General features: G+C 48.7%; 1 protein-coding gene across 3 annotated transcripts in view; it reads left to right on the top strand.

Moving 5' to 3' along the window:
• The window catches only part of LOC135255232 (transcription initiation factor TFIID subunit 4-like), a 78,269-nt gene that overhangs the window by 24,587 nt on the left and 26,921 nt on the right, over positions 1–26,761 (top strand). For all 3 annotated transcript variants that reach the window (XM_064336111.1, XM_064336110.1, XM_064336109.1), the window contains 7 exons: positions 1,516–1,585; positions 2,508–2,622; positions 7,058–7,227; positions 10,526–10,656; positions 12,033–12,158; positions 14,933–14,989; positions 26,167–26,289. In XM_064336111.1, the coding sequence (XP_064192181.1) occupies positions 1,516–1,585; positions 2,508–2,622; positions 7,058–7,227; positions 10,526–10,656; positions 12,033–12,158; positions 14,933–14,989; positions 26,167–26,289 (792 nt within the window). The remainder of the gene's footprint in view (positions 1–1,515; positions 1,586–2,507; positions 2,623–7,057; positions 7,228–10,525; positions 10,657–12,032; positions 12,159–14,932; positions 14,990–26,166; positions 26,290–26,761) is intronic.

Below are 26,761 nucleotides of genomic sequence, written 5' to 3'. Positions count from 1 at the left end.
TCCCTGACCAGGCCTCCTGTGTGCCAATGAGATGTACTGTAACGTTCACCGGCTGGCTCCAGCCTCACTCACTGCCTCAGTCTCCACAGCCCTGGCTTGCTCTGCACCAATCAGCCGTGCTCCTCGTCTGAGGTCAGCGGGTGAGGAGAGGTAACTGGGTCGTCCTCTGGTCAATTAAGGGGCGCTCTGGGGCCGCGGGCGCGGTCGCGCGGAAGATAACGGGCTGCGGCCGCGCTACCCGCCGCGATGCAGGGTACCGCTAACTCAACGGCTCAATTTGCAAACGAGTAAAACGCGCGAGCGGCGCGCTAACAAGGCCAGCTGTCTCTGGCGCGGGGGAGCCGCAGAACTAACGCGATCACAGGGAAAAGCTGCCGGTATCAAAGCGCTCCAGATGAGGGGAGGAATTCTAAACTGGTTAACGCTGCTGGTTTTTTCTGAGGCGTGTCAAATGGGAGACGCGCGCCGAACTCGGAATACATGAATTTCCGATCGAGGCCCGAGAGCGTTTTCGGGAGCGTTGCGAGAAAGCTTCTGTTCCTACCTGTACCTCGAGCTAAGTTCAAATAGGGTGCACAAAATATTTAGGGATTGGCTCGTGTAAAACCGCCTCCTTACAAACTCGTACGCGACCGAGCACGGAGCCACAGATTTAACTGCGCACCGTGAGCCAGCTGAGCAGGCGCTTCTCCGCGGCGTGCTGAACCAGATCGAATGCCGTGCCAGCCGTGGAAGTGCACAGCTATCGCCGGCGGAAACGCTGCCGTTTCCAAACGTGCCGCTTAGTCTCCGCGTCCCCGGCAGTGCTCTCCGGAAGAGTCTCCATCATCGCCCGGCCCTGAACAGTAATGTTCAGCGCGCGGCAGAGAGGGGAAAACGAGGCTGAGAGATATTCAGCAGCCGGAGAAGCCTCTAAACAATGGATGGCCTCGGCCCGAGGCTCCGCCCCCCCCTGGGCCGTTTCCGTGGAGAAAAATGCTTTTATTAGCTCCGGCTACCGCATTGTCCTTCCTTACTCTGTCTCTGCCGCCCTGCCCTCGTTGGTGTGTGCAAAAACGCACGCGTGCCCCTTATCTTTTTGTCACCCGCCAATAGCGCCACTTCCCATTTGGGCCGTTGCACAGCTCACCAATCCGTCAATCAAACATCGTTTCAATACACTGATCGATCGAAATGTATTTGGTATATATTGTCCACTGTGACAAAGCTCTGTACAGGGTATGTTTTCCTGTAGAGATGAAGAAACAATAAAATGCGAACTGAAACTGGATATTTTTTCCCTGAACCCATGAACTTTGTACATGGAGAACCATGAAAAGGAATGCAGTCAGAGGAGAATAATTAAATGGAAGCTTGTGTTCCATCAGTTCACCGAGTACATGCGGGGGACTCTTAGAAGGAAAGCCGATCAGTGCAGAACTCATCGTGTCTGTGGTATTGTCGAGCTTCAGTGTGTGGCAAATTCTGACCCCTGGCCTTTTGCTACCAGTGCTGTCTTTCTCCACCTCTTTCCAGGGCATCAAGAGAGCAGGTGTTCAGGGCAGCCAGGTCCGTATGCCAATGGTGATCACGCAGACTGTCAGAGGTGCGTCCTTTTCTCCTTCTGGAGGACAGACTCAGCCTTGCTTATGATATTGTAGCTTGCGCTCGCTAACGGAACAGGTTTGTCCACCAGTCACACAGTAATGTCCCTATGTTGGTATTCTGATACACAAACAGAAATATCCCAACTGGAATATTTATCTCCAGACAAAAAAAAACATTCCCACTCTGGCACATTTGTCTGCAGATACACATTCATGTCCCCACTCTGCACATTTGTCTGCAAAAACACATTCATGTCCCCACTCTGCACATTTGTCTGCAAAAAACATTCATGTCCCCACTCTGCACATTTGTCTGCAAAAACACATTCATGTCCCCACTCTGCACATTTGTCTGCAAAAACACATTCATGTCCCCACTCTGCACATTTGGTTGCAACTCCTATGGAATCTTGATATTCAACACATGTTCACATGTCCAAATCGTATCCCCCAAAAGAAGGGTGGGCACAGAATTTGTGTGTAATGCTACACAAGTGTGTGTTTTCCAGGTGTGTGTATGCTTTGAGGTGTACAGAAATTCTGTCTGCTTCTACTTCAGTGTCCTACAGATCGGTTTTTGCATGTCCTTAAGTCTGAAGACAGAAAAATTCTAAAAATACTTAGTGCCATTGGCGAGGAACATGCCTGTTAAAATCAAGTTTAAATTCACTCTGGCTGTCTTTGTGCCTTTCCGGAAACACGTCTCCGAGCAGTTGGCCACGGTTTGGTGTGGAAGGAGACACGGTGAAGCACAGTGGTATTGACAGCACAATTTCGTATACAAACCTGGAGAGAACCATTCCTCAGCCCCCTCCTCTCCCCCCACCTCTCAGTGTTAACAAGAATGGTTAAAGGTAGGGAGCCATTTGACGGAAATGCTGTCGGACAGCCCATGATAATATTGCTTGTGTTTTTTTTCAGGCGCAGTTGGGAAGGGACCAACAATACAAGCAAGCAGAAGTCCCATGGGCTTCGCTGTTCAGGTCTCCGCAAATCAGAAAAACAAGCTGAACGACCCTGGAGGCGGATCTTTCAGGTACAAAAAATGTGTCTGAACTGACAGGGAGATAGACGAGAGAAGCCGAAGTGAACTTACCAAGAGTAGCCACAAGAGGGCAACGTTCCACCAACATAAGAGGTCGTACTGGAAAGGGGGAGACATGGGGAACCGCTCCTCACGTGAATTTTTTGCCTTTAATGACTACCAGTTGTTCTGCTAGGTCTGTCAGGGCTGTGCGCTGCTCATAATGTTCCGAGAAACACAGCAGATATAGGTGCATTAACGATTCATTATATTGTAAATTTTAATACCAGCCTGCATAAACTTCTATTTGTATTTATTTTAAATTAATTTCTTTCTTTGACACCAGAGACAAATTATCAGTATTTATGTTATTGCATATTTGTCAGCGATGTGTGCATTAAGAAATAAAATCAAAGCCATCTCCAGGAAGTCACTATATACTCGGAGGCCGGCTGCATAAGCAGTTCAGCACCACGAAAAGTAATATAAGCGCAGCACGTTAGCTCCTTTTTTGCAAATACATTCTTTTGCCCTCCATTGAAATTGCATGTGGTCAGCCCTCACTGGAACTCAGTCAAAAGAAAATCGTCATTCTAAACAAATCAAATGAACAGTTTAATTCCCAAACGTCTGCACATTTTTTTTGCAGGGGGCGGTCCCCTTATTTTCCAGTAGAAGAGGTGTGCGAGCTCTGAACGGGCCCTGGTGAGGGCTTTGTGTTAAGCCGCGACACCAAGTTCACAGTGATGGTACACTCACCCCAAGGGAAAAGGAACCGCCCCGGGCCCCGATTGATAAATCAATAAATCTTTACTGACTTTGGAAATTAAGCCGTCAGCGCTGTTTGTCAGTTTCCCTTTACTGCCCGGGCTTTTTTTCTTTCTAGTTCTGTGCAAGCATTCATCAGCTGCCCCTTGCTTTTAAACACGAATGACCTCTTAATATATTCGAATCCGCGTGCTTTTGATTGAAGGGGATAACGACCCGCTTCTGGTTGAAGTTTGAAACAACACGATATTGTAAAAAAACAAAAACAACTTTTACTCGTTTTATGCGAGTCAAAATATTCACACTTGAACACGATCTAAATTAGCATAGTTTAATTTAGCGAGGTGACGGTACATCCAAATATAGGAGCGTTTTTAAAGAGGCACCGTTTGACGTTATCGCATCCCGAGTGTTGCTCTCTGTGCTTGAACAAAAGGCTGCCTCGCTGCGCGTCCGCAGCTAACCTCTCCTGAGGACAAATAACCGTTCTTGTGCGGGGCCTCGTGGCAGAGGGGAGGAAACCTGAATTAATCCTGGCCGCGCGGACCTGGGTGTGCCGAATGCGTTAGCAGCTGCAGGGCAAACTCACTGAAAAGCCGAACATTTCTTTCCCCCTTTTAAATAGTGATGATATTGTTATTACAGCAACTTTTGCTTCTTGCCTTATTTGAATATTAATTTCCACACTCACAGGTACATTACGCATAATACATTTGCTCTTAGAGAGTGGCTAGAAAATGTTTCCAGTTTTTGTATAGAATTATGGATTGTGCTGAATTGACCATATATTTTAAAGACACTTTTCAGTATATTATTTTTATGTGCAGAACCTGGATGTTTAAGGAGACATTTTAGTCAATTTGGCAATTCTTACAGTCCTAGCAATGCTTACAGTCTTGAATCAATATGTGTACTTAATGAATAGGCAGTTTTTATAATGTTTTCACAAACATAAAAATCCCTCAGGAAGCTTTGGCTGATGTGGAACACTACGGGTGCGAAGAACTCTCTAGAAACATAGGGATTGCTTGACAGCCTCCTTTTTTAAAGGTGAATGAGTGCAAAAGGAGATTTACCCGACTGGTCAGAGTTTGGTCCTTTCAGTTCAGAGTTCAGGTGAGATGGCTTCTTTGATTCAGCTATTTCTCCCCACAGTGCTTGCAGACAAAGTACTGTGTGAAAGTAAACCTTACCCACACAACTAGTCTCCCCCTCTCTGTAAACCGTTAAGCCAAGGATCACATCTTGCTTCCCTGCTGTAATCAGAATCATAAAAAGGGGTGGCCCAGATTTGGCTGCCAGATTCCCCCCCCCCCCCCCTCAGTTCGGGAGACTGTTCTCATGTTCCCAAATACCGCCGCTCTGTCTCACGTCTGGATGCCTACTTTGCTAGCCATGCGCCGCGGCATCTGTTTAGACTCTAAGCTGGCTTTGAACGCCCAGCTGGCAGCCTTGAGAAAAGCCAGTGCAGTTTGGGGACCGGAGCTCTGACGGCCCGCGCTACCCTGCGCGAAGAGGGAGGCTGCGGACGGCGCGGAGGGCACTTCACCGCTGGCTCAGCCGCTGCCTGTGTAAATCCTCTGCAGCAGACAGGGTCACTGGGTCAGAATGGGTCTGCCCTTGTGGACAAAGACCTTTAATTACCTGCTGTGTACATGACATTGATCCGGCAGACTCTGTCTAGAGCAGCTAACACTACAAAGCACCAAAGTGCTTCAGCAGTACTAAAGACGTGGAAAAGTGGCCCTCTTACAGTCAGCAATGGTGTAGTAACAAGTGCTAATAACATCTCTGCTTTTACTATGGAAGGGTCAACTACCCTAACAAACATAATCACCGTTTTCAGCCACTTATGTTCTCCGTGCGCTCAGATTATTATTGACGGGTGTTTTTGTGGTCGATGCACGAATTTAAGGCAGGCACCGCTGATCCAACAACGCTTTGCCTTTGCTGTAGCTTATCAGCTCTTTCTCAAGTGAAACCCCGCTAACAAAACAGTTGTTTAGGAGGTAAATGAGTTAATATGATATTTGTAAAATAGGTTGTCGAGGGGGCTTCTCCACAGGTGCCGGATCAAAGTGTTTATATCTCGGCGCGGTCTCGTAAATGAAGACTGATTGCGGTCTAATTAGCCGTCGAAAACCCGTACGCGCTGGAGCCTGGGCTAATTGGCGCCTCGTTAGTTGTTGTTCTCGCGCCGAACGCTGAAGCGCCCCCCCCATCAGACCCACGCACTCTAGAGCGCCGGAGCCGAGCGGTGATTTAGGAAACCGGGCTTATTACCAGAAGGTCGCAGGTTCACTTCCCAAGCTCCCGTACCCTTGAGCGAGGTTCTTAACCTGAATCTCATCATTAAATATCCTACACATAAAATTGTAAGTAGTGTAAATGGCAGGAAGACTGTTGCTGGAAGGAAACACGTTTCCCGTCCCTCTCTGCAGTTTTTTTTTGTTGTACATATCTGAATTTCTTCTCTGTTGTGCAAATCCAGTGTAGAAGTTCCAGAGGTGAAGACACCCATTTCACCAGGCATAGCCTTCCTCCTGCCATTTGCGTGGTAGTGGAAGAAAGGAAGAACGTCAGCAGGCATATTTAAAACATATTGCCCTTGATAGGCATTGAGGCTCAACTCAATTTCTCCTCTGTATTTTTTTTAGTCCTTTCTTTTTGCGAAACAGGGAGCCTCATTTAATCACCCAATAAACTCAATAAGAGCGGGACTGGGGATGGGGGGGGTTGCACTGTGATATTAGATGACACCTACCAACTAGCTCCAGCAGCTAATTAGATTGGGGGAGGAATAAATACATACGCTGCCCGAAGGCCCGGCTCTGGACAGTGCGGGCCTCCCGAGGTTAAGCTCTCCCGCTGGAGAGGAAAGCGCGTTAATTATCCGCGCCAACCTCCGGCGGACGGGGGCGGGATTCGCGGGGGCCGTGAGGCGGACGCCACGCCCAAGGCTGCGGTGAGCGTGCCCGTAGGGCCCTCGGAAGGGGGCGGCGCATCCTCCAGCCCGCGACTCGGCGGGGGTTAGCCCCCGTCCGAAAAAGGCGGGAAAGCCGTAATACTGAAGATCCGTTTCTCCGCCTGTGATTGACAGATAATCGATTGCAACAGTGGTGACATCACAACTATTTTTAAAAAAAGCATACTTTATTAGTTGCGTGAACATGTTAGAGGATCGTTTCTCAACTCAGCTCTTGCACTGTAATCCCGTTGGTACGATCTGTGGTTAGGATATTGTGTTTTTAGGTCCTTGTGTGTAGGAGAATCCAATTGATTATAAAATAATTCTCTACATATAGTGAAACTAACAGTGTTAGAAGAGACCGGCAGAATTAACTCAACAGAGTAACAGTATATTATTGATGTGATGTTTGTGGTGTGAAGCCTGTGCTTTCCTGACATGAGCGTAATTGTGAACTTGGAGCCATGTGCGTCATAGCCAAGTGTCTCTTAACGGTCACACAAGTGCTATAATTCAACTGGTTGTTCAGCTCGTGAATGAAACGAGGGCATATGTAGGTCTAGAGGAAACTCTAGAAACAGATTCTTTGTGACAAAAATCATTGAAAATAAATCCAGTTGAAAATAAGAAGTAAAAGGTAATTTGCGCAGCTGGTGTGAAATGGTCTCACTGGGCTATGACACTGAAGAGCCGCTTCTCTGCCTGTCTCAGGGACGATGATGACATCAATGACGTGGCGTCCATGGCGGGGGTGAACCTGAACGAGGAGAGCGCCCGCATCCTGGCCACCAACTCTGACCTGGTGGGGACCCAGATCCGCTCCTGCAGGGACGAGACCTTCCTGCCCACGGGACTGCTGCACAAACGCATCCTGGAGACAGGTATACACACACACACACACACACACACACACACACACACACACACACACACACACAGACACACGCACACATTGCACTGCTGCACAAACGCATCCTGGAGACAGGTATACACACACACACTCACACACACATACACTGCTGCACAAACGCATCCTGGAGACAGGTATACACACACACTCACACACACACACACACACACACACACACGCACTGCTGCACAAACGCATCCTGGAGACAGGTATACACACCACCACACACACACACACACACACACACGCACTGCTGCACAAACGCATCCTGGAGACAGGTATACACACACACTCACACACACACACACACACACACACACGCACTGCTGCACAAACGCATCCTGGAGACAGGTATACACACACACTCACACACACACACACACACACACACACACAGCACTGCAGCACAAACGCATCCTGGAGACAGGTATACACACACACACACACACACACACACACTGCTGCACAAACGCATCCTGGAGACAGGTATACACACAACACACACACACACACACACACACAGCACGCACACAACGCATCTGAGACAGGTATACACACCACACAACACACACAAGCACTGCTGCACAAACGCATCCTGGAGACAGGTATACACACACACACACACACACACACACACTGCTGCACAAACGCATCCTGGAGACAGGTATACACACACACACACACACAGACACACGCACACAGTCATGCACTGCTACACAAATGCATCCTGGAGACAGGTATACGCACACACACACACACTGCTGCACAAATGCATCCTGGAGACAGGTACACACACACACACACACACACTGCTGCACAAATGCATCCTGGAGACAGGTATACACACACACACACACAGTCATGCACTGCTACACAAATGCATCCTGGAGACAGGTATATATACACACACACGCACACGCACACGCATACACACACATACATACAAAGGCTTGCACACACTGCTCATATTTTAGATTATCAGGTAGGAGTTGAAGAAAAGATTAGAATTTGAGCATTTTCGGAATGCCTCTCTGCTGAAACTCTCTTTGTTTTTTGTTTTGGCCTTTTGTGCTGGATGCAGTGTCCATGGCATACCAATGAGGGCTGAAGGTTATGTGCTATTATACAGGGTCTTGGTGTGATTGTTATCCTCTTGCCTTGAGGAGGACGGTCTTAAAAAATGTAAATCTTGCACCGGGGGGGCCCCCCTGCAGTGTGAGCCAGCCTTGAATTCAGGGTAGTTAGAGCGCCACCTGCTGCTCAGTGGTGCTTCCTGGCCTTGTTCGCATCACTGACAGGCCATGGAGCGTGCTCTCTGGTGACTGGAACCCAAGGGGGGCGTCACTGTACTATTCACTCCTCACCTCCTCTCCACCACTGCCTCACTAACTCTCGGCTCCTACCTGGAAGTATGTGGAGGAAAGGAGGGGAGGAGATTAGTGGAGGAAAGGAGAGAACGAGGAGGCGTGAACAAAATAGGAGCAGCTTATCTGCTTCTCCGTCTTAAAAGTCGATATCGACTATTAATGAAATAGCCCCATCATAAGCATTATGTGTGATAACCTACTGAACCACACACAAATTTGGCTAAATATCTTGCATAATTGAGGAAATCTCAATAAGTCCTTCGCCATCTCCGCTTTCTAAAGTTTGGATAGTGTCGGAATCTGTGCGATGGCCTTTCGATCTATGTGGGCGTGCGCACAATGATGTCACCAATAAATGTGACATGTAGTATACGTTGAGGAATCCTTTGCCGGGAGGAGACAAGGAGCCAAGTTTGAAGCCGTCTTGCTCGTCTCTACCCGCATTGGAGCATTGGAGGGAGGGAGAACACAAAAAGTGGTTTCCGGGGCATGGAGGAGACGCAGGGGCAGTGGAGGAGAAGTTGTATATATGCCAGGAGAGATTCGGAGGTCCACCAGCTCTTATTGCTCACAGCTCATTGATTCATTCTTGGCTCCGCCCCCTTTACTCCCCCCCCCTCTGCCAGTCAGAGAGCACAGGACTGAGAGCTGTGTGTAAGGACAGCCAGGGGATGCTCTTGTGAGTGTAAAGCACCTCCCCAAATTGTAAGATTTTCCAGGACACAGGCATGTCATTTTCTCATTTTTAACCTCGGTCCTGGAGAGCCAGTGTCTGCTGATTTTTTTTTTCACCTTACAATGAACTAACAGTTTATCAGAGGTGGAAAATCCAGGTTTAGAAAGAAAAAACTCTCCCTAGTATTTTGTTCCAATCACCTGATGATCTAATTATCATAATTATTTCAGCCCAGAGATAGAATTACTTAGTGAAATTAGCTGGGTGGGAATTATGGGTGGAAGAAACACATGGCAGGGCCCCTACTTTCTGACCCCTGGACTTTCCACCTTTGCAGTTTACAACCAAGAACTCAGGAGTTAAACCCACCTGCTTTAACTGGTTAATTAAATGTGCTGAGTGCCAAGGAAAGCAATACACTCAATGGCTCTCTTGGACCAGGGTTGTACCTTCTTATGCAGGGTTTGTACAAATTCCTCCTCAAGCATGCAAGCATGTTTAATTTTTTTAGAAGTCAATATGAGCCTATTTTGCCAATTGTGAGAAAAGTGGATCATGAGTGGGAAGAGATTAAGTTAATCAAGTTTGCAAAATAGCCAACTGTCTTCTTAGATTTGCTTAGTGGCTTGTAGTCCCTGGAGTTGCCGTATAGCCGCTAATTGAGAGAATAACGTCATTTCTGGCAGCGGCTGTCTTCCTTTGGCTGCGATGCGTCTGACGGTATGGCTATTCAGTTCAATCTAATATCCAGATGAACATCTTTGTGTTTTATCGTTGTACTCTTTTCATCCCAACCTTTCGTGCAAAAAAAGCATATATTAGAGATGGATGATTTAAATAAAGCGTGTGATTTACTTAGCAGGCTGGCAGAAAGGGAATTATGTTAATGCCAAATTTGAAGAAGAAGAAAAAAAGAAAACAGAACCTAACCTTATCTAATTCTGCACTCCGTATTGTAACTTGAGAAACCACTCATGGCTCAGAGGGAACTTAATTATCCTTTAAACTGCGGCGGTTGGTTTGGTTTACACGTACAGGAGAAAGTGAGCAGGCTCTTAATTTTCTTTATTTCTTCTGCAAATCTTGCTCTTAATACAAATGAAAACCTGCTCAACGCGGATTAATAAACGCGCGTGGAGCTCCTCGATCTGACTGCCGGCTTCGGCGCAGAATGGCAATGCTTTACCGTAACCCTGAAAAAACGCTTCTGCGTCTGTTGTTTTCAGCGAAGAAGTTCGGCGTCACCGAGGTCCCGGTGGAAGCTGTCAACTTGATCTCGCACGCGACGCAGACGAGGCTACGGACGGTGCTGGAGAAGGTGTCCACCATCGCGCAGCACCGAATGGAAACGTGCAAAGTGAGTGACATCACTTGCCCACATGCAAGCAGGAGTCTAATTTGGCTCTAATATAGAGCTCTCAATCTCAAGTCATGAAGGGCCATAGTGTCTCTTGGTTTCAGCACTTAACGGTAAGCGCTTAATTTTATTTTGATTGGCCAAAGAGTACACACGTAGAATAAATTGGATAAATAGGAGGTATAAATTGGTTACTGTTGGGAGGGGAACCTCAAAAGCCTACACACACTGCCCACCTCCAGGGCTTGAGTTTGAGATTTCTTGGTTTGAGTAGTATTGTATTGTTTTTTTTTTTTTTTTTTTTACTTCTTGTTGACATTAAAAAAATTTTAGGCTAGGAGTCCCCAACCCTGGTCATGCTGGTTTTCTTTTTCACCTAAAAATCAGAGACCAGTTTAAACCCAGGAAAACAGGTGCAGTCAGCTAACTGGGTGACTAACTGTTTCATTTGAACAGTTAGCCCGTATTTGCAGTGAAAAAGCTAAGACCACCTCACCCGTTGGCTCTTCGGGACCAGAGTTAGGGACCCCTGCTTAAACGCACGTAAAAGGCATCTCCAAACATGCGCTTAACGGCTAATTCAGGATTATTGCTATGCACTGAAATGACTGAAGGTCGGCGATCATTACAGATCAACTTTTTTGTAAAGTTTGTGCTCGTGCTTTTGAGCTTGGTAAGTCAGTGGGGGGCGGTGGGATTGAAAAAAAACTTTACTCAGTCGCCCCCACATAAGTTTTTTTAAAAAGATGTTTTTCTGCAGATAGCAGGGGGAGGAGCGCAATGCTGCCATCTCCCTCTCTGTTTTCGTTTGCCAACTGATGTTAGGGAAACCTAGATTTGTGTATCTGTGCTTCTGATAAACCGCAACGACGAACGACGGAGCGGTACAGACACCCAGGCTCGACCGAGTGCGGCGGAGGTGTTAGGGGCTCAGAACCAAAGCGGGCGAGGGGCTTGTGCGGGGAAGTGCTGTCGCAGACGTCGTCAGAGGCTCAGAAGTTACCTGGGAAAAAAGAAGAACAGAGGAAGAGCGAAGCGAAGAGCAGGCTGCCAACGCGCGCTCTGAGATAAACAGCACTTGCTCTGGACGGCCCCGATACCTTTTTATTTGGTTTTGTTGACACTTCAATGCCCAGTGCGAAACACATCGACGGTTTTTATCTAAGATAAAACGAGCGATAAAGTCTGAACATCGAGAATAAAACTCACCAGTGTCGCACTGAATTGACACGGAGCGCTGCTGGTGAGGGTTTGATTGACTGACTGGATATATTCTGCCTTCTGTCCTTCTCTTGCTCTCTCTACTCTGTCTTTCCTTTCCTCTCTCACTCTCCGACTTTTCCTCCCTGTTTCTCTCCGTTTCTCCCTCTCTGCAGGATGATGAGTGGTACGAGCAGTCGACGGACGTGCGGTCGCAGCTGAAGTTCTTTGAGCAGCTGGAGAGGATGGAGAAGCAGAGAAAGGAAGAGCAGGAGAGAGAGATCCTGCTGAAGGCTGCAAAAGTACGCCCCTCCGCCGACTCCCCCGTTGAGTTTGCACACACAGTACACCCCATATCTGTGGGCGTAGGTCTCATGTTTAATCCATCCAACCGTCCATTATCTATACCCACTTATCCTGAGCAAGGTCGCGGGGGGTGCTGGAGCCTACCCAGCGTGCATTGGGTGAGAGGCAGGATCACACCCTGGACAGGCCGCCAATCTATCGCAGGGCACACGCACCAGTCACTCACACACTCATATATATGGGCAATTTAGAGTCTCCAATCGGCCTACCTGCATGTCTCTGGACTGTGGGAGGAAATCGGAGTACCCGGAGGAAACCCACGCGGACACAGGGAGAACATGCAGACTCCACACAGAGAGATTCGAACCCACGACCTTCTTGCTGTTAGGCAACAGTGCCGCCCATGTTTAATCCATGCACAATCTAAATATGCTAGTCGATAAAATTCTCTGGTCTGAAAAACCTTTTAGTTGGCGTGCACTGAAGTTCAGGAAGACCTGAAGGATCTATGGGAAGCTCAAACTGACAGAAGGAAATTGATTAACTTTTTTCAAACATTCTTTAATCTTCATATAAAAGATAAAGTTGTCCAAAAGTCTGTCAACACCAACATTTTTCTTCACCTCACATATGGGGCCTTATGGGGAAATTATTGCAAGTTTCTGAGTCATCTCAAACACACAAAACAGTTTTAGCTACTTTAAGAACCATTACGAGATTTCTGCAGTTATTGTTGAGTCCTGGCACATACTGACATCATACTTTATTTTTTGATTGGTGTTGATCTTGTATTTTTTTAGGTTCTGAAAAACAGTGATAATTGCTCTCTTGAGCTGTGATCACGTTCTCAGAAGGTCAAAAAAGGTTTTGCCAGAAATGAATTCAGTTCCGGCCAGCAGCCAGTGAATATTCTAGCTGATTCAGACAGTTGAAAGACCAGTGAAAGAGTCAAAGGCGCATAAGCATTATTTCATAGGACTTAATCATAAATACAGTTGCTGATCACATTGGTTTCAGGTATACCAAGATTCAAGTTTTACTTAAGCACATAACCCAAGTAAACCTCAGCATCCACCTAGCATAACTACTTAACTGAGTGCTGTTACAGAAACGTGTTTTCAGGAGTAAAGCTTTTTAAAATAGCATATCCTCCTAAGACCTGGCAGGTAATTTTTGTCCCCTTATCCCCTTGAGTATCTGCTCTTAATTTCAAGAACCATTTATTCTGCTGTGCTGAAACATAAACGACAAGGGACATTCAATTAAAATAAAATTCAAATAAATTATTTTCACTGCAACATGTTTTTGTCATCCAAGATACTTGTATCATTTTAAGAATTTCAAATAAAATTTTAGAGACTGAACAGGACATGCTTGTTTGGCATGTTTGAGATAACAAATGCAGATTGTTGGGAAAACAACACTAGAAATGCAGTAAATGGCAGGACTAAGCTGAAGTACTGATAGCTAACCAAGTTCATGTGCCTCTATAGAGCCTGGAGAGCTCATTTAAGCCTGTACTAATTGAAATGAATGCAAAAAAAGACCATTGTTAAAGTATCAGACCGCTAAATGTTGTCAGCATCTATCCCCTCAAACTATTTGTCAACCTTCAAGGCTGATCAATGGCGAGTCATGATGTGACCACTTTTCTACCTGTAGCAAATCAGTGTTTTGCATTCATCGAATTACTGGCATCAGAAAAACTAGAATTTCTGCCCTACTAGTCATGGTCATATTGACCTGCAAGGCCGACGTTGATTAGCTGTTTAACCGACATCAAAATGTTTGGTGGGTGTAACAGGTGCGTGTTCAGTGAGGCAAAAACCACAAAAGGTATGCAAGTGGGGTGATGGGAGTTGAAGTCCAGAACTCCTTCATCACAACCCACAATCTGAAGCTGTGGACTTCACTCTACATCCTTCACAGGGGTCAAATGCACGTAGTATAAAACAAGTTGCAAGCGTAGCGACACACAGGCACATGAGTATACCGTGCAGTGGAAACCCTTTCGTTATGCCGTGTCCTGCTGGTATTAAATACGCATGGAATATTATGTTATCATTTTTTAAAAATGTGTGTGTGGGTGTATGTGTGCGTGCGTGTGTGTGAGTGAGTGCGTATATATTTTCAGTCAGGGCACACATCAGTTTGACCCCTTAAATAAGAACCTATTTATGCCGTTCCTGCTCGTATTTTTAATAAGACTCTGGTCTCCAGGGACGCAGTACTGGGGGCGAATGTGATTCGGTGCAGAGGCCAGAGCATGAACAGCCTGGTGCATTTAAAGCCAGTTGGTGAAGCTTAGCATCAGTGATCACTTCTGCGCTTGAGACCCTGGATTGGCGAGTGAGCCAGTCAGCCAAGAAGTGTCCCCGTGGGACGGTCAGGGTGACGGCAGCCCTCTGTGTCTGCGTCAGGCTAAAAGGACAACAGCCTTTGATCGGGAACCGTCAAGGCACCTTGGCGTCACCGTGGGACGCAAAACCCCCCGTTCTCTGTGCGCCGCGTCTCCGCGTCTCAGCGAACGCACGGCGTATGCACGCCTTTTGATTAAAATCTCCTTCAGCCAGCTTATTTACTGCGGGATTTGTAGCAGATTTAAAGGGTATGTCCCCGGGGCTTGAAATCACACTTCCATGAATTTAAACACGGTGTCCTTGACACCTTGTATCCTGTTCCCGTTGCGTCGACTATTTTTTGCTCCCCGCGACAGACGAGCAGGTCCTTAAACCAGCTGTTAACCTGTGTTTTTTCTCTAATTGTGCAGAGTCGCTCCAGGCAAGAGGACCCAGAGCAAGCTCGGCTGAAGCAGAAAGCTAAGGAGGTAAGCAGCGTGGAGATCATTACACTTGACATTTCAAGGTTCCAGCGTATTAATTTTTCATGTCTCTCGACATATGTGGTGCATTTTGAGCCCCAGTTTTTAAGTTTTAGGAGTTACTTGTGATATTTGACGTCCGCAGCGAGGAACCGACTTCTGCAGAGTTCCGTATCAACAATAGAGCCCCTCTTGTTTTATTTATTTATAAATTTTTTGGCTCAGACTTGAGAAATGTATTCATTGTGCTGTGAGCTGTTGGAGGTAAATTGGTGTTCGTATGAAGGTTTTAACAGGTACCTTTCTCTCTCTCGTCTGCAATACCTGAGCAGCCATTAGCATAATAAAGGCTATTACAACTTTCAAAAAGTCAGTGTGAGATGCGTACGTCCTAAATATAGAAAGAGTGAATGATGTCAATATTTTTTACGCATAGGAATCGAGACTAGAAAACCAGAATTCACAACGACCATTCCTACCTTTTAGAAGCAAGTTGTTTTTTATCCCCAAGTCTAAAACAAGTCGCTTTAAAATGGGCAATTCCCCGGTGTTTTAGAGGGAGGAGACCAGCGTGCTTTCTCGTGAGTGGAAAGCGTAATTTCCCTTTCATCCGTTTCTGAGCACAAACATATTACATTGTTCTGAGATTAGTTTTCAATCTCGCGTCGGTTCGAACGGCCATGGCGCGTTTTACCTCAACTCTCAACAACACGTTGAAGAATGTGTTCCATTATACAATATTTTTCATTACTTTCAGTGACTGCTGAGATCTTAATGGAATATAAGGATAAAAAACACTTTAGCTTTAAGTGAATAGAGATCCCTTGCAGTTAGATTGAATGCACCCTCTTACCACCGGAGTATGATTCATGATAGTGTTTTTCAAACTACAATAAAGAAACAATAAAACAGTGTTCTACATTAATATTTTGGATTAAGGGGCGATGGAGTGTTTAGCATCACAATCTTCCATCAAAGGTTCCTTAGCTGAGGTGAAGGACAAAGTTTCCCTAGAAGTAAGAATGAATACACGAATGGCATTTGCCCTCCAACTGGGTCCTCCAAAAATTCCAAACAGAGCACGTCTATTACTGGTTTTGGTCTAAATAGTTATTTTAGAGTAACAGAATGTTCCCTGGTAAATTTTCCCTTAACGTCCGGAGAAGATGAAAGGCGTGTAGGTGTAGAAGAGAGGTTAGCGGTCTTCTCTTCTGAAAGGCAGTCGGAACACAAGCGCCGTATCTGCTGAGCAGATGACAGGCTCCAGCTGGAAGCCACGGCTCTTATCTGAATTTTGTTTCAGAAACCTATCTCGTGGAACTGCAGATTTTCGTTGCTTAAAAATTCCAGATTGGATTTGAGCGCCGCCATAAGTCTCGTATGCAAATCACGGAGGGTAATAGACTGTGTGATGGGCTCGCCAGTGGCGGCGGTATCCAAGTGGATCTCCCCGCCCTTGAGTGGAGCGCACCCACCGTTCGCTAGCAGTCGTAGCTACAGAAAGGCATGCTGCGCACAGGAACGGCTGGGTTAGCAAAAGGAGCCTGTTTTTTTTTTTCAATATACCACCTCGACTGTTTTTTTTTTTTTCCCTCACCCCCTGTTGCAACGAGGCAGGTTTTGGGGTGCGACACGGCCAACATCTCCCAGCTTCGCGCCTCGGATTTTCCATCACCTGATTGGCTTAAGGGGGAGAGATTCGGCGGCAGGGGAGAAAATCAGCTCGTGTCACAGTCGAGTCTCTCGGGCGCCCTGTGCATCTGCTGCAATTTGGTCGGGATAATAAGCCATCGCTCGTCTGCCAGACAGCTGGTGGAAAATACAGGGCCCCCCCTTTCCCTAAATGCATTCGAAAGATTGATTGACCAAGTGTTCTGTATTAAAATTAATTGAACTGTGGACCAAAGTCAAGTTTAAACATGTTCTGCCTGGTGAGTCAGTGGAAGGGCATTGCAGGGGGAGGGGAGCTCAGCGAGGAGCGGAGGGGGATTGTAGGGGGATTCTGGAGCAGCCGAATTACCCCGTACCTCAAGAACTATGTTTGTAAAAGGTCCAAACTTTTGTTTTTAATTTGGCATCTCTAATCCCCCAAGAATTTGGAACGTCAAATATGCGATCTATGTACAAAGTGTGCTCATATATGCCCCCTGCTGTCAGCTCAGGAGAGTGACGATAACTTGCGGTTGTCTTCCGGAACACACGGTGCCAGCAAGCTGCTTCTTTTCACGCCAGAGCCACAAGCCGTGCGCGTGTACAGCGGGGGTGGAGGAGACCCAATCATATGTATGTGTTGCACATGTGGGCACGCTGGGCCCAGCCCACCACTGTGGCGCTGCCCAGTCTGGCAGGGAGGAGGCGGCTCGGTTGGCCTCTGTACTCCGCTCTTAATACGCGACAAAGCCCTTTCTGCACCAGAGCCTCGTCTCTTCTCACCGTTCTTCAGAGCCCAGACTTTGGCGGGATGGAACTGACACCGAGGAACCAGAGCCGCCTCATCCGCAGCTCAGACCGGGAGCGTCGGGAGCGTCGCGGAACAAAGCTGTCACGGTGACAGCCGCCTCGTTCGCCGCAGCTCCCGCGCAGCCGCAGAGACGGTCTCAAAGGGTCACTGCTCGCCCAGCAGGGAGAGCAGTGCGCATCACTGCCGGCTTAGCGTGATGGAAGCTCTTTTCAGAAATAACACGCTTTATTGATCTCGAATGCTTGGAAAGCAGCTCGTTCACAATAGCCGCTGAGCAGCTCGGACGAGCTTGGCAGCAGTCAGAGCGAGCATGTGTGGATGAGTCTCCTCTTTCGCCAGTCAGGGGAAATGACGGACAGCTTTCCACTATGAGCATCGTTGTTGTGGAATGCCAAATTCTTTCATTTTTTCCTGGAAAAATTATGCATGAAACAATATATTCCACCTCTGCTCATTACAGGCCAGTGTCTCCCCAACATTTGAACACGTGGTTGGAAAAACCCAGCGGTAGTGTTATTTTTAGGAAGTGGTGGTTTAGAGAAGAGGGGATTTAGGCTTAGTGAAAAAAGAGTTTCCCTTTACTGAAGGTATGACAAAGAGCACAGGGTAGGGTGTGATGAAGGTGGAGAGTGAGCGAAGGTGGAGGAGTCTGTTGACATGAACCAACCGCTGTGGTGAAGCTACGCCAAAAGGCCCCTCCATCTTGACACTTTGTCGTTCCTCATAACTTTGAGCCCCTATGGAGGGAGTTCAATCACCTTACTTCACTTCATAAACTTATAGTCACATATGGAAATTGCATTGCATTGAGTACACACCAATGTATGTTATGTAAATACAGGAACTCTTGCTTATTTCTGAGTCAAGCCCCAGTCATAAATCTGGAGAGCTATGTTCTGTTCAGTCACATCTTTGAAACATTTCAAAATGGAAGCCTCTGCTGATATTCTTGGCCATATGAACTTAGGAGACACTGTTCAGTTTTGGCCGTAGTGGTTTGAGCCTGCATCATTAGCCTATGATAGCCATAGAAGAATACAGTTTGCTTCTCCTCTTTTTGCTGGTGTAATTAGTCACCTAGTGCCAGATCCAAGACAGATGGGGAATATGGAGAAGGCAATGTCTTGTTTTCATTTGAAGGCATTTCAATGTCAGGCTTCATTCGAAGGCCTTCATTGCAAAGTCCTTGCAGCAATACTCCACTTGGCTGAAAGTGATGCCAAAATTTCTGTGAAATCAAGAGATGTCCAATGGGAATCTGTTTACAAGAAAAATAATTTTTCTCAAATATTTTCTGTCCTTAGGCTGTTAATGTTTTTGCTTGTTAGCATTCAAGGGTTGTTATGAATTGTCTTGAACCACACTGAGTCCTGACCGTGCTCTCCTCATGGCCCTGCATCTCCCAATTAAACACACAGATACGCCTTACCTAGATGCATGAGTAAGTACAGATTATGTAAAGCCATTCTGCTTTTCCTTTTGTGGCCTATAGCAACAGCTCTGCATATATAGGTCCTGGATACATTTAAGCATGGAACATACAGCCTGCAGAATCTTCATATTTTTCTAGATGGTGCAAGCAGCTTCAGTCTTTTAAATAAATGAATAATATTTGCAGTTTGCTGCACTGATTTGGATACATCATTCTTCAAATTAAACAAGGGCTCTCAAATAATTGATGGCGCTGTAGGATTCACTGGTTGCTCCTTCAGGTTCAGTATCTTAGATTTCTGGAGCATGGCTATTTTCAAAGAGTAAGGTCCAGGATCTAGAAATGTGTGCCATGCTCACAGTGGCCAATGACGTGCCACAGACACGCCAGTTACAGGCCATTGTTCATCCGTTGGTGGGCAGTCAGAATGCGCTTAATTCACAGCTGGTGCAGGCAGGCAGACTACAGGCAGTGGACCAAAGGATATGGCTGTCTACCCCTAAAACCTGACAACCATTGGGCGCATCCACACTGCGACAGGGTATTAACAGGATTGGCCACCCAGGATCCCCTTGTATTGGGTTACACTGTGACGCACTCCCCCCGTCACTGTGGCGACAGCCCTGACGAGAGCGCCTGTAAAAGCCGCCAGTGTCGGGTCCTGACCACGCAAGCAGGCCTCTTGCTTCATACACTGAGCAGCGGGAGGGAGGGGCTACAGTCTCCACACGCCCATCCCCCAGCAGCGCCCCGAAACGCTGGCGGCCAATCCCGCGAGGTGCCTCCGGTCCACATTCATACCGAACCGTTTAAGCAAGGCTTTAAACTTTTTTAAATAAGGCGATTATTCTTCCTCTCGGAAAGTTTAACGACACCCTCTGAAATATTGGCCTGGACAGGGACGTGGCAGAGAGCTCATCACGTGTTAGTTGAAAGGACAAGGGAACGAAGGCTGTGGAATTAGCCTGTCAAGATGATTTTTAATGTGTATAGTTTTATTTTTTCCAGTTCAGGGTAACTGCAGTTACTTCATTATGACGTGTATGCGCAGTGTTTCCTGGCCTGGATGTTGTCTGGTGTTTCGCATTTGCCGATCGGAAATTTTGAACGCCCGTCTTCCATTGTTGTGATACGTGAGCCGTTTACCGGTATCTTAGCTTCAGTTTCCACTGTTGAGATTAAGTTAGCGTGGAAACTACTGAGAGCCATTTCCCTGCACTCACGGGCATTAAGCATGCACATTATCCCATACGTTTATGGACAGGAACATCCTTGTACTAATTGTACTAATGCCTATTTAAATTTTCTCTCTTCCATTGTTCATTTCAATAACTCTTTGCTTTTTTTGTTTTTCCTTAAGATGCGTCAGAAGGGGAGGGAAAAACTACCCACTACAACCACCCCCACCCCCCCCACCAAACGCCATTGGTGTTCCAGTTTGTTTTAAAACATTACTAAATAGCGTAATGAGATGAGAACAACAAAAGGGATTTGCCTCAGAGCGAGCACAGCTCGTCTCCTTAGCGAGGGTCTATTTAAAGCCTGTAGGACCATTGGCTCCCTATCTCTCCCTCTACCCCCCCCACTCCCTCTCTCTCCGCGCGGCTCCACTCCTGGGACCCCCGCGCCAGGGGAATCGGGCGCGCGGGGGCCACGCTTTCGGCACGCGGGGTAGCGGGAGAGCGGGCGGGCGGGCGAGAGGACGTATTTCAATTAGCGCGCAATCACGAGGGAAATGAAAAAAGCCGAAACCCTGCCAGCCGGGAGGCCCTGCTCAGACTTCCGAACCACCGACCTTATTGCGGGGTTAGCGCGCCGAGCGAATCTACCTCCTTTTCGTAATCAAAAGGAAGAAATAAACAGAAAGAGGGGGCGAGAGGAGGAGGAGGAGGAGGAGGAAAGCGCTTTTTTCGCGGCACCTTTCTGGAGGTGCCGGCCCTGCCCGCGCGCTTCCATCAGATTGTCATGTTGGCTAATTAGAGAACGGCTGCGCGATTCACCTTGTTAATTAGCAGGACTGGCGCGCGCAGGGCCCCCGGGCGTGCGGGGCGTGGGGGGGGGGGAGGGGCCTAGCCCCGCGCCCGCCGTCGGCCGCCGCCCGTGAACCGCTTCTTCTCATCTACCTCGGCGCTTCAGAGCCCAAATGAATAAATCATCCGGCTCTTCCTCTTGGAGAGCGAACGTACGAGCTCGCGTCTATCCAAGATGCAAATCGGAGGCGATCAATGGAAGGTGATGACTGGGAGGATCTGGATTTTTTCCTTTGAAGGACAGCCGCGGTGAATGGAGGTGGCAGCATGTGCAAAAACTAAGTGCAGGAAAAAAAAAATTCTGACATTTTCCCCTTAGATAAGCTATTTCTAATACTTAACGCTATTCTGGGCTCTAACTAGTATCCTCCCAAATACATAGTGAATGAGCAACCGTATCCTTTTTCAAAGTGTGCCCATAGTTTACAGTGTATCAATTTTTGAATAGCTCTATGTTACTTAAAATGCTGAAAGCTGATCACTCTGAATGGTCATATTTCTGTCCGATTGCTAATTGCTTTTGGTACATCTGCTGCTCAGTTTTTAAAATCCTCCTCTTTAATGCAGATTTCTTGTAATGTTCTTTAATATTCTCGGTATATGTAAAACATGCTGTAGGCTATGCAAGTAGTATGCATATCATAATACTTAGAGCTCTGAATATTTGGCTGTTGCAAAAAGAATACCAATACATGTAGTGGAATTGGAACTGGAATCCAGTTTATTTTCTTAACCTTTATTTAACTGGAAAGGTCAACTGAGGACTGATTTCTCATTCACAGACGTGGGAACTCGAGGCGAACAGGGAATACAAAGGATTGCATGTGTGATTGGGGAGCCGGAGTCAGGGCCAAGTTTATCTCATCCATCCATCCATTATCTATACCCGCTTATCCTGGGCAGGGTCGCGGGGGGGTGCTGGAGCCTATCCCAGCTTGCCTTGGGCGAGAGGCGGGAATAGACCCTGGGCACACACCAGTCGCTCTTTGAGCGTGTAGAAAAACAAAACAATGCAAGCCATTGTCCAAATCATGTGATGGCGTGGGAAGGTCCTGTGCAGCGTTTTCATGCTACTGCTGTCCTGTGGTTTCTTCCTTCCTGTAGACTTACTGTATGTATGATAGCTGCATGATAATTCATATATGATAGCTGAACGAAGATAGCCTAGATGTGCTGAGTGAAGATGCGGTATAACTTAGCTTGTTGGCGGTTCATTGGAACAGATGTTTGAAACTTGATGAAGTGGGCCTAATATTGTAAAATAACTGCTGTTATTACTGCAGAACAGGAATAGTGTTCCTTGCTGTCCATGACAGAATGTACACTAGACTGTTTGCTGTTTTTTATGTTGTGAGAAGATGAATAGAAATGTCTCACCGCTGTGGTTGTTCCGACTGAACTTGGCAGCATGGTGAAGTCGGGGGGGGGGAAGAGAATTGAAGTCCAGCAGCGAATAAAGATATGTGAGAAACCTGTGTACAGAGGTAGTGGTGTTCACAGCGGTGTCCTAAAAGTTCACAGCCCAAACGAAGAGCGAGCGGGAGAAGCCGGCTCCAGCCCTGCTAACCGCGATGCGCTCCGTGTGAGGGAGAGGCACGCCAGAGCCCACAGATGTTCTTATTATTCAAGCCCCGTCTCTCACGCATGAGCAAAGACAACTGGATGCACGTCGAGGGGGGGCGGGCTGGGGGTGGGGGGGCAATGGTTTGTCGGGGGCTCAGCCAGCGGAGGGAAAGCTCTACCGCACCGGCGGCGCGCGTTCGAGGTCGTCCGCCACTGCCGTCCTCGCTTCCCGCTGCGCTGTCCCCCCCCCCGCTCCCCGCTGCGCTGCCCCCTCCTCCCCTGCGGCATGTCGAAAAGGGAGCTGGGGACACAGAGAGGACCCCACCCCCGCCCCTGCCGCCTTTATGCTGGCTCTTTTTATAACGGCGAAATCCTCCCGCTCTGCTAGCACCCCCATAGCCTCCCCACCCTCCCCCTCCCCCTCCCCCTCCCCCTCCCCAGCCCCGCATGACCCCAGGCCTTTGCACCGAACACCGCGAAGGACATCTGTCTGTTAGCGTCTGGGAGGCCGCGGGCAGGCCCGGGGGTGGTGGGGGGCTGGGGTGAGACGAGCCTTTGTTACGGAGCAGCGCGGATAGAAAACAGCAGGTGAGGAATTTGGGTTTGGGGGAAACGTGTCCTCATCTGCGCGGCTCCCGTCGAAATGGATTTATTCTCGTTTCTCGGTCGTGGGGAATTAGCCGGCGTGCCGAGCTACAGCCATACGGGGAGACAAAGGAAAACGGGTTCTCTGGGATTTACGCATGGGTTTTCATGTTTTTTATTTTTATGTTATGTTCTTCTGACCTTTCAAAGGACATTTCATGGCCAAACATGTCAATAATCACGCCTGTTTCTGCACAAGCCCTGGATTATAGACCCCTATGCGTTATTCACACTGAAAGGAATTCATTTTTGGCTAAGGAACGAGCAGTTAGTTAATTCGGGGGCGGATGCGTCGGTATAACAATATTTGAATTAAGTGGGCAGAAATTTCTCGCTCGTCGTCGGTATGTAATTTATTTTACACTTTCCTCGACCCAGGGCCAGGGGAGCGTGCTGACAAATGACATTTTGTATTTTTTATTTTATTTTTTTTTACAGTTAAATTCAATGCCGCGGAATCTGAAGTAGCGGATGGTAAATTGAACCTGAGCGTTTACCAGCGCTTAGACGCGCGCCCATCTATTTACTGTTGCCTCTGAGGCGCATAATTGCGGTGTGGCTGGAGCGCTCTACGGCCTGACTGCAGATGAGGATCAATCGAATTTTAAAAGGCCGGCTCTGAGGGCTCTCTCTCTCTCTCTCTCTCTCTCTCTCTCTCTCTCTCTCTCTCTGGCTCTGGCTCCTGACCTTTGTAAATGATTAGTCTACAAGTGTTTCTCCGCCTCCAAAGGGCAGGCGCGCGGGCTGCCTGCAAGCGGCACTCCGAACCGCTCGGGCGTCTCTCTCGTACTTAAACAAAGACGGAAATGAAACGTGGCAAGGGTGCGTTTTTTTAATTTTTATCCCCCCTCGCGCGAAAACAAGGCCCGCGAGTTTCGGCGAAGCGGAGCGACGTGCGAGGCGCTCGCGCGTTCTCCGGGCCTCGGCTGAAAACCGGCGCTGTAGGTTTCGGCAGCGGTCGGTAGCGAATCCCGCCCAAAAAAAAGAAGAGAAGAGAAGAGCCGGTCGGAAGAGCCCCGCAGCCACGTTTGGCCTGTTCGGGAAAAGCTAAAACGGCAGCGTGTGTGTTTTCGGATTCCGCTTTTACGTCCGAAGAAAGCCGCTCGAGTGAACCAGAATTTTCTGGAAGTGACGATAAGACGCTAATAATAAACGCGCCGCGTACACGCGCGGTCGCTAGCCCGTCGCTCTGGTACTTGAAGGGTCTTGAAGGCGGCAGTTAAACGCGGCGGCTCGGGCGGGGGGGGGGAGGGGGAGGCTGGCGCGCCGAGCGCTGGGCGTACAGATGGCGGAACGAGGCCTCTCTGTTGTTTCGTCGTGTCTGAAACAGAGGCCGCAGCCGCGGCCGGCGTTGGAGGGCGCCGTCGCCAAGCAGAGATTATCACCCCCCTTCAATGACACGGTTTGATTTCGGGGGGGGAGGGGCTCCCTTCCACCTCCCCCCTCCCCCCCTCTGCCCCCAGTAGCCTATCAGGGTCCTCTATTCCCCGTGCCCCTTGGCTGTGGGGCAGCACCCCACCTCAGCCGCCCTGGGGGGTGAGGTCGCAGTTCACAGATTCAGAGCTCCCGTGTCACTGCGGCAGTTAAGTCTCTGTGCGTTAGGCCGGCAGGCCAGCCAGGGCAGCCACGCGTGTGTGGGCAATGTGCACTGCTTCCCTTCCCATTAGCATAACCCTTCCCCCCGATCTGCATGCAAACGGCCGCCCGGATCCCGTCCCCTGTCGGCCTATCGCTCGGCTGCGTTTTACTGCCGTTTGAGAATGACTGAAACGCTTTTACCGTCCCTGCTTCGTACGGAAGCCTGCTCGCGCATGTGCGCCCTGCTCACGAAGTGTAACCGTTATAGCATTACTGAAAAATGCACCTCACCGGTAGAGTTCACGCGCCGCGTTTGCCGCTTCCTATCATTGCTGTCGTTGCCATTGAGTAGCCTTCTGCTCCCGAAACGTCGGGAGTTTTCGGAGGGTAAAATTCATGCGGCGGTAAACGGAGAGCGGCGCACGCTAAAGGCCGCGTTTCGCCACGGGCTCTTCGGGAAAAGCCAAAGCGGCGGCGCGTGCGTTTTCCGGATTCGGCTTTTACGTCCGAGGAAAGCCGCTCGAGCGAACCGGAATGATCTGAAAGCGACGATAAAACGCTAATAAACGCGGCGCGCACACACACACACGCGCTAGCTCTCCCGGCGTAGTCGCGCCGCGCCCGTCGCTCCGGTGCGCGCGCCTCCCCCCGCCGCGCCGCTAGCGCTTTAGCGATGCTCTTGGCCAGAGTTCGCGGCCGGCGCGGAGGGATCGTCGGGGCTGGGGATGTTCGCCGTGCCCGCGCCCTGCGGCGGTCACATGTCCGCAGAGCAGAATGCCCCCCCCTCCCCCCCCGCCCAGCCCCCCTGCCTCACACCCCCCCTCCCCCCCAGCATCGCTGGCTCCTCTGCTCCCCTGCAGGACGGAATGACATTCCCCCAGGCCAGCCATTCCGCGGCTCCCTCCTCCGCTGGGAAAATGAGCGGAATTCATAATGAGGCCCGTCTGTGGCCACTACTGCGCGGCAGAGGCAGGGTGCGCGCCGTAAATATCATGGCGACGCTCGGGGGGGGGGGAGGAAGGCTCGTCTCTCTCTCTCCGTTTTTTTTTGACGGGAGGATGCGCGTGCTTAACGTACGGGAAAGAGAGGTAAAGAATGCACCGTCAGGCAACGGTGGCGCTTGTCCTTCATTTCCGATTGCACAGCGCAGCACGCGGCGAAACTCCTCCAGTGGCCACTCTCAAATAGACACATTAGGACTGAGAAGCTAATTAGTCAGGCAATTATAGCCTGCTCCCCCAGACTAGACGAGCCAATTTAGAAACCGATGCAATGACGTCGTGATGTGGACTGTGAAGCTCGTCAGTGGGAGAATTGGTCAATGCGAGCCCCGGCTGGGCTTTGGCAGGTCCTTGCGTTTGATTGGCCGTCCGACCCGGCCGACTGAAAGGAAAGGAACTGCTGGAGGTGTGACGGTGCGGCTGTGACTCTCCGGTTAACCCCTGGCGTGCCGCGTTCTCTCTCTCTCTGGCAGATGCAGCAGCAGGAGCTGGCGCAGATGAGGCAGCGAGACGCTAACCTGACGGCGCTGGCTGCCATCGGGCCCCGGAAGAAGCGCAAGCTGGACTCCCCCGGGGCCACACCGTCAGGGACCGAGGTAAGAGCCCAGGAACCACCGTACCTATGCGGCAGTGGGGGCCCAAAATGTGGTTCAGGCCCTACTGGTGGGATGACAGGCAACAGACATGAAAAAATAACTTGCCATAAAACTTCATTTAGATGCGAAGTCTGTCAAGAGCCAGTCTCTTCATACCTGGGAACGAAACATAAAGATTTTAATAAACAGCAGTTTCCGGCAGTAGAAAATATGTTACCCTGGTAGCAGGTCATCATGTGGTAGCTTGCTACCTTGCAGGTGTAAACGATTTTGCACCAGAGACAATTTACCGTTAAATTTAAAACATAAAAAAGCTTATAAATATTCCTCAACAGGCAACTAAAAATGAATGAGATGAGTGAGTTCTATGCAGCATCAAAATGATGATGGTGTTGGTATGTGTTGATGAATACACTGCCCGTAGGCTAGCAGTGTATTAGCAATGTAGCAACTTTAATAATTTAATTAATTC

This window comes from Anguilla rostrata, chromosome 5 (assembly GCF_018555375.3).
Source record: "Anguilla rostrata isolate EN2019 chromosome 5, ASM1855537v3, whole genome shotgun sequence".
Classification (NCBI taxonomy): Eukaryota; Metazoa; Chordata; class Actinopteri; order Anguilliformes; family Anguillidae; genus Anguilla; species Anguilla rostrata.
Note: the sequence above shows the minus strand (reverse complement) of the source record. Positions and strands in the feature narration are given on the sequence as shown.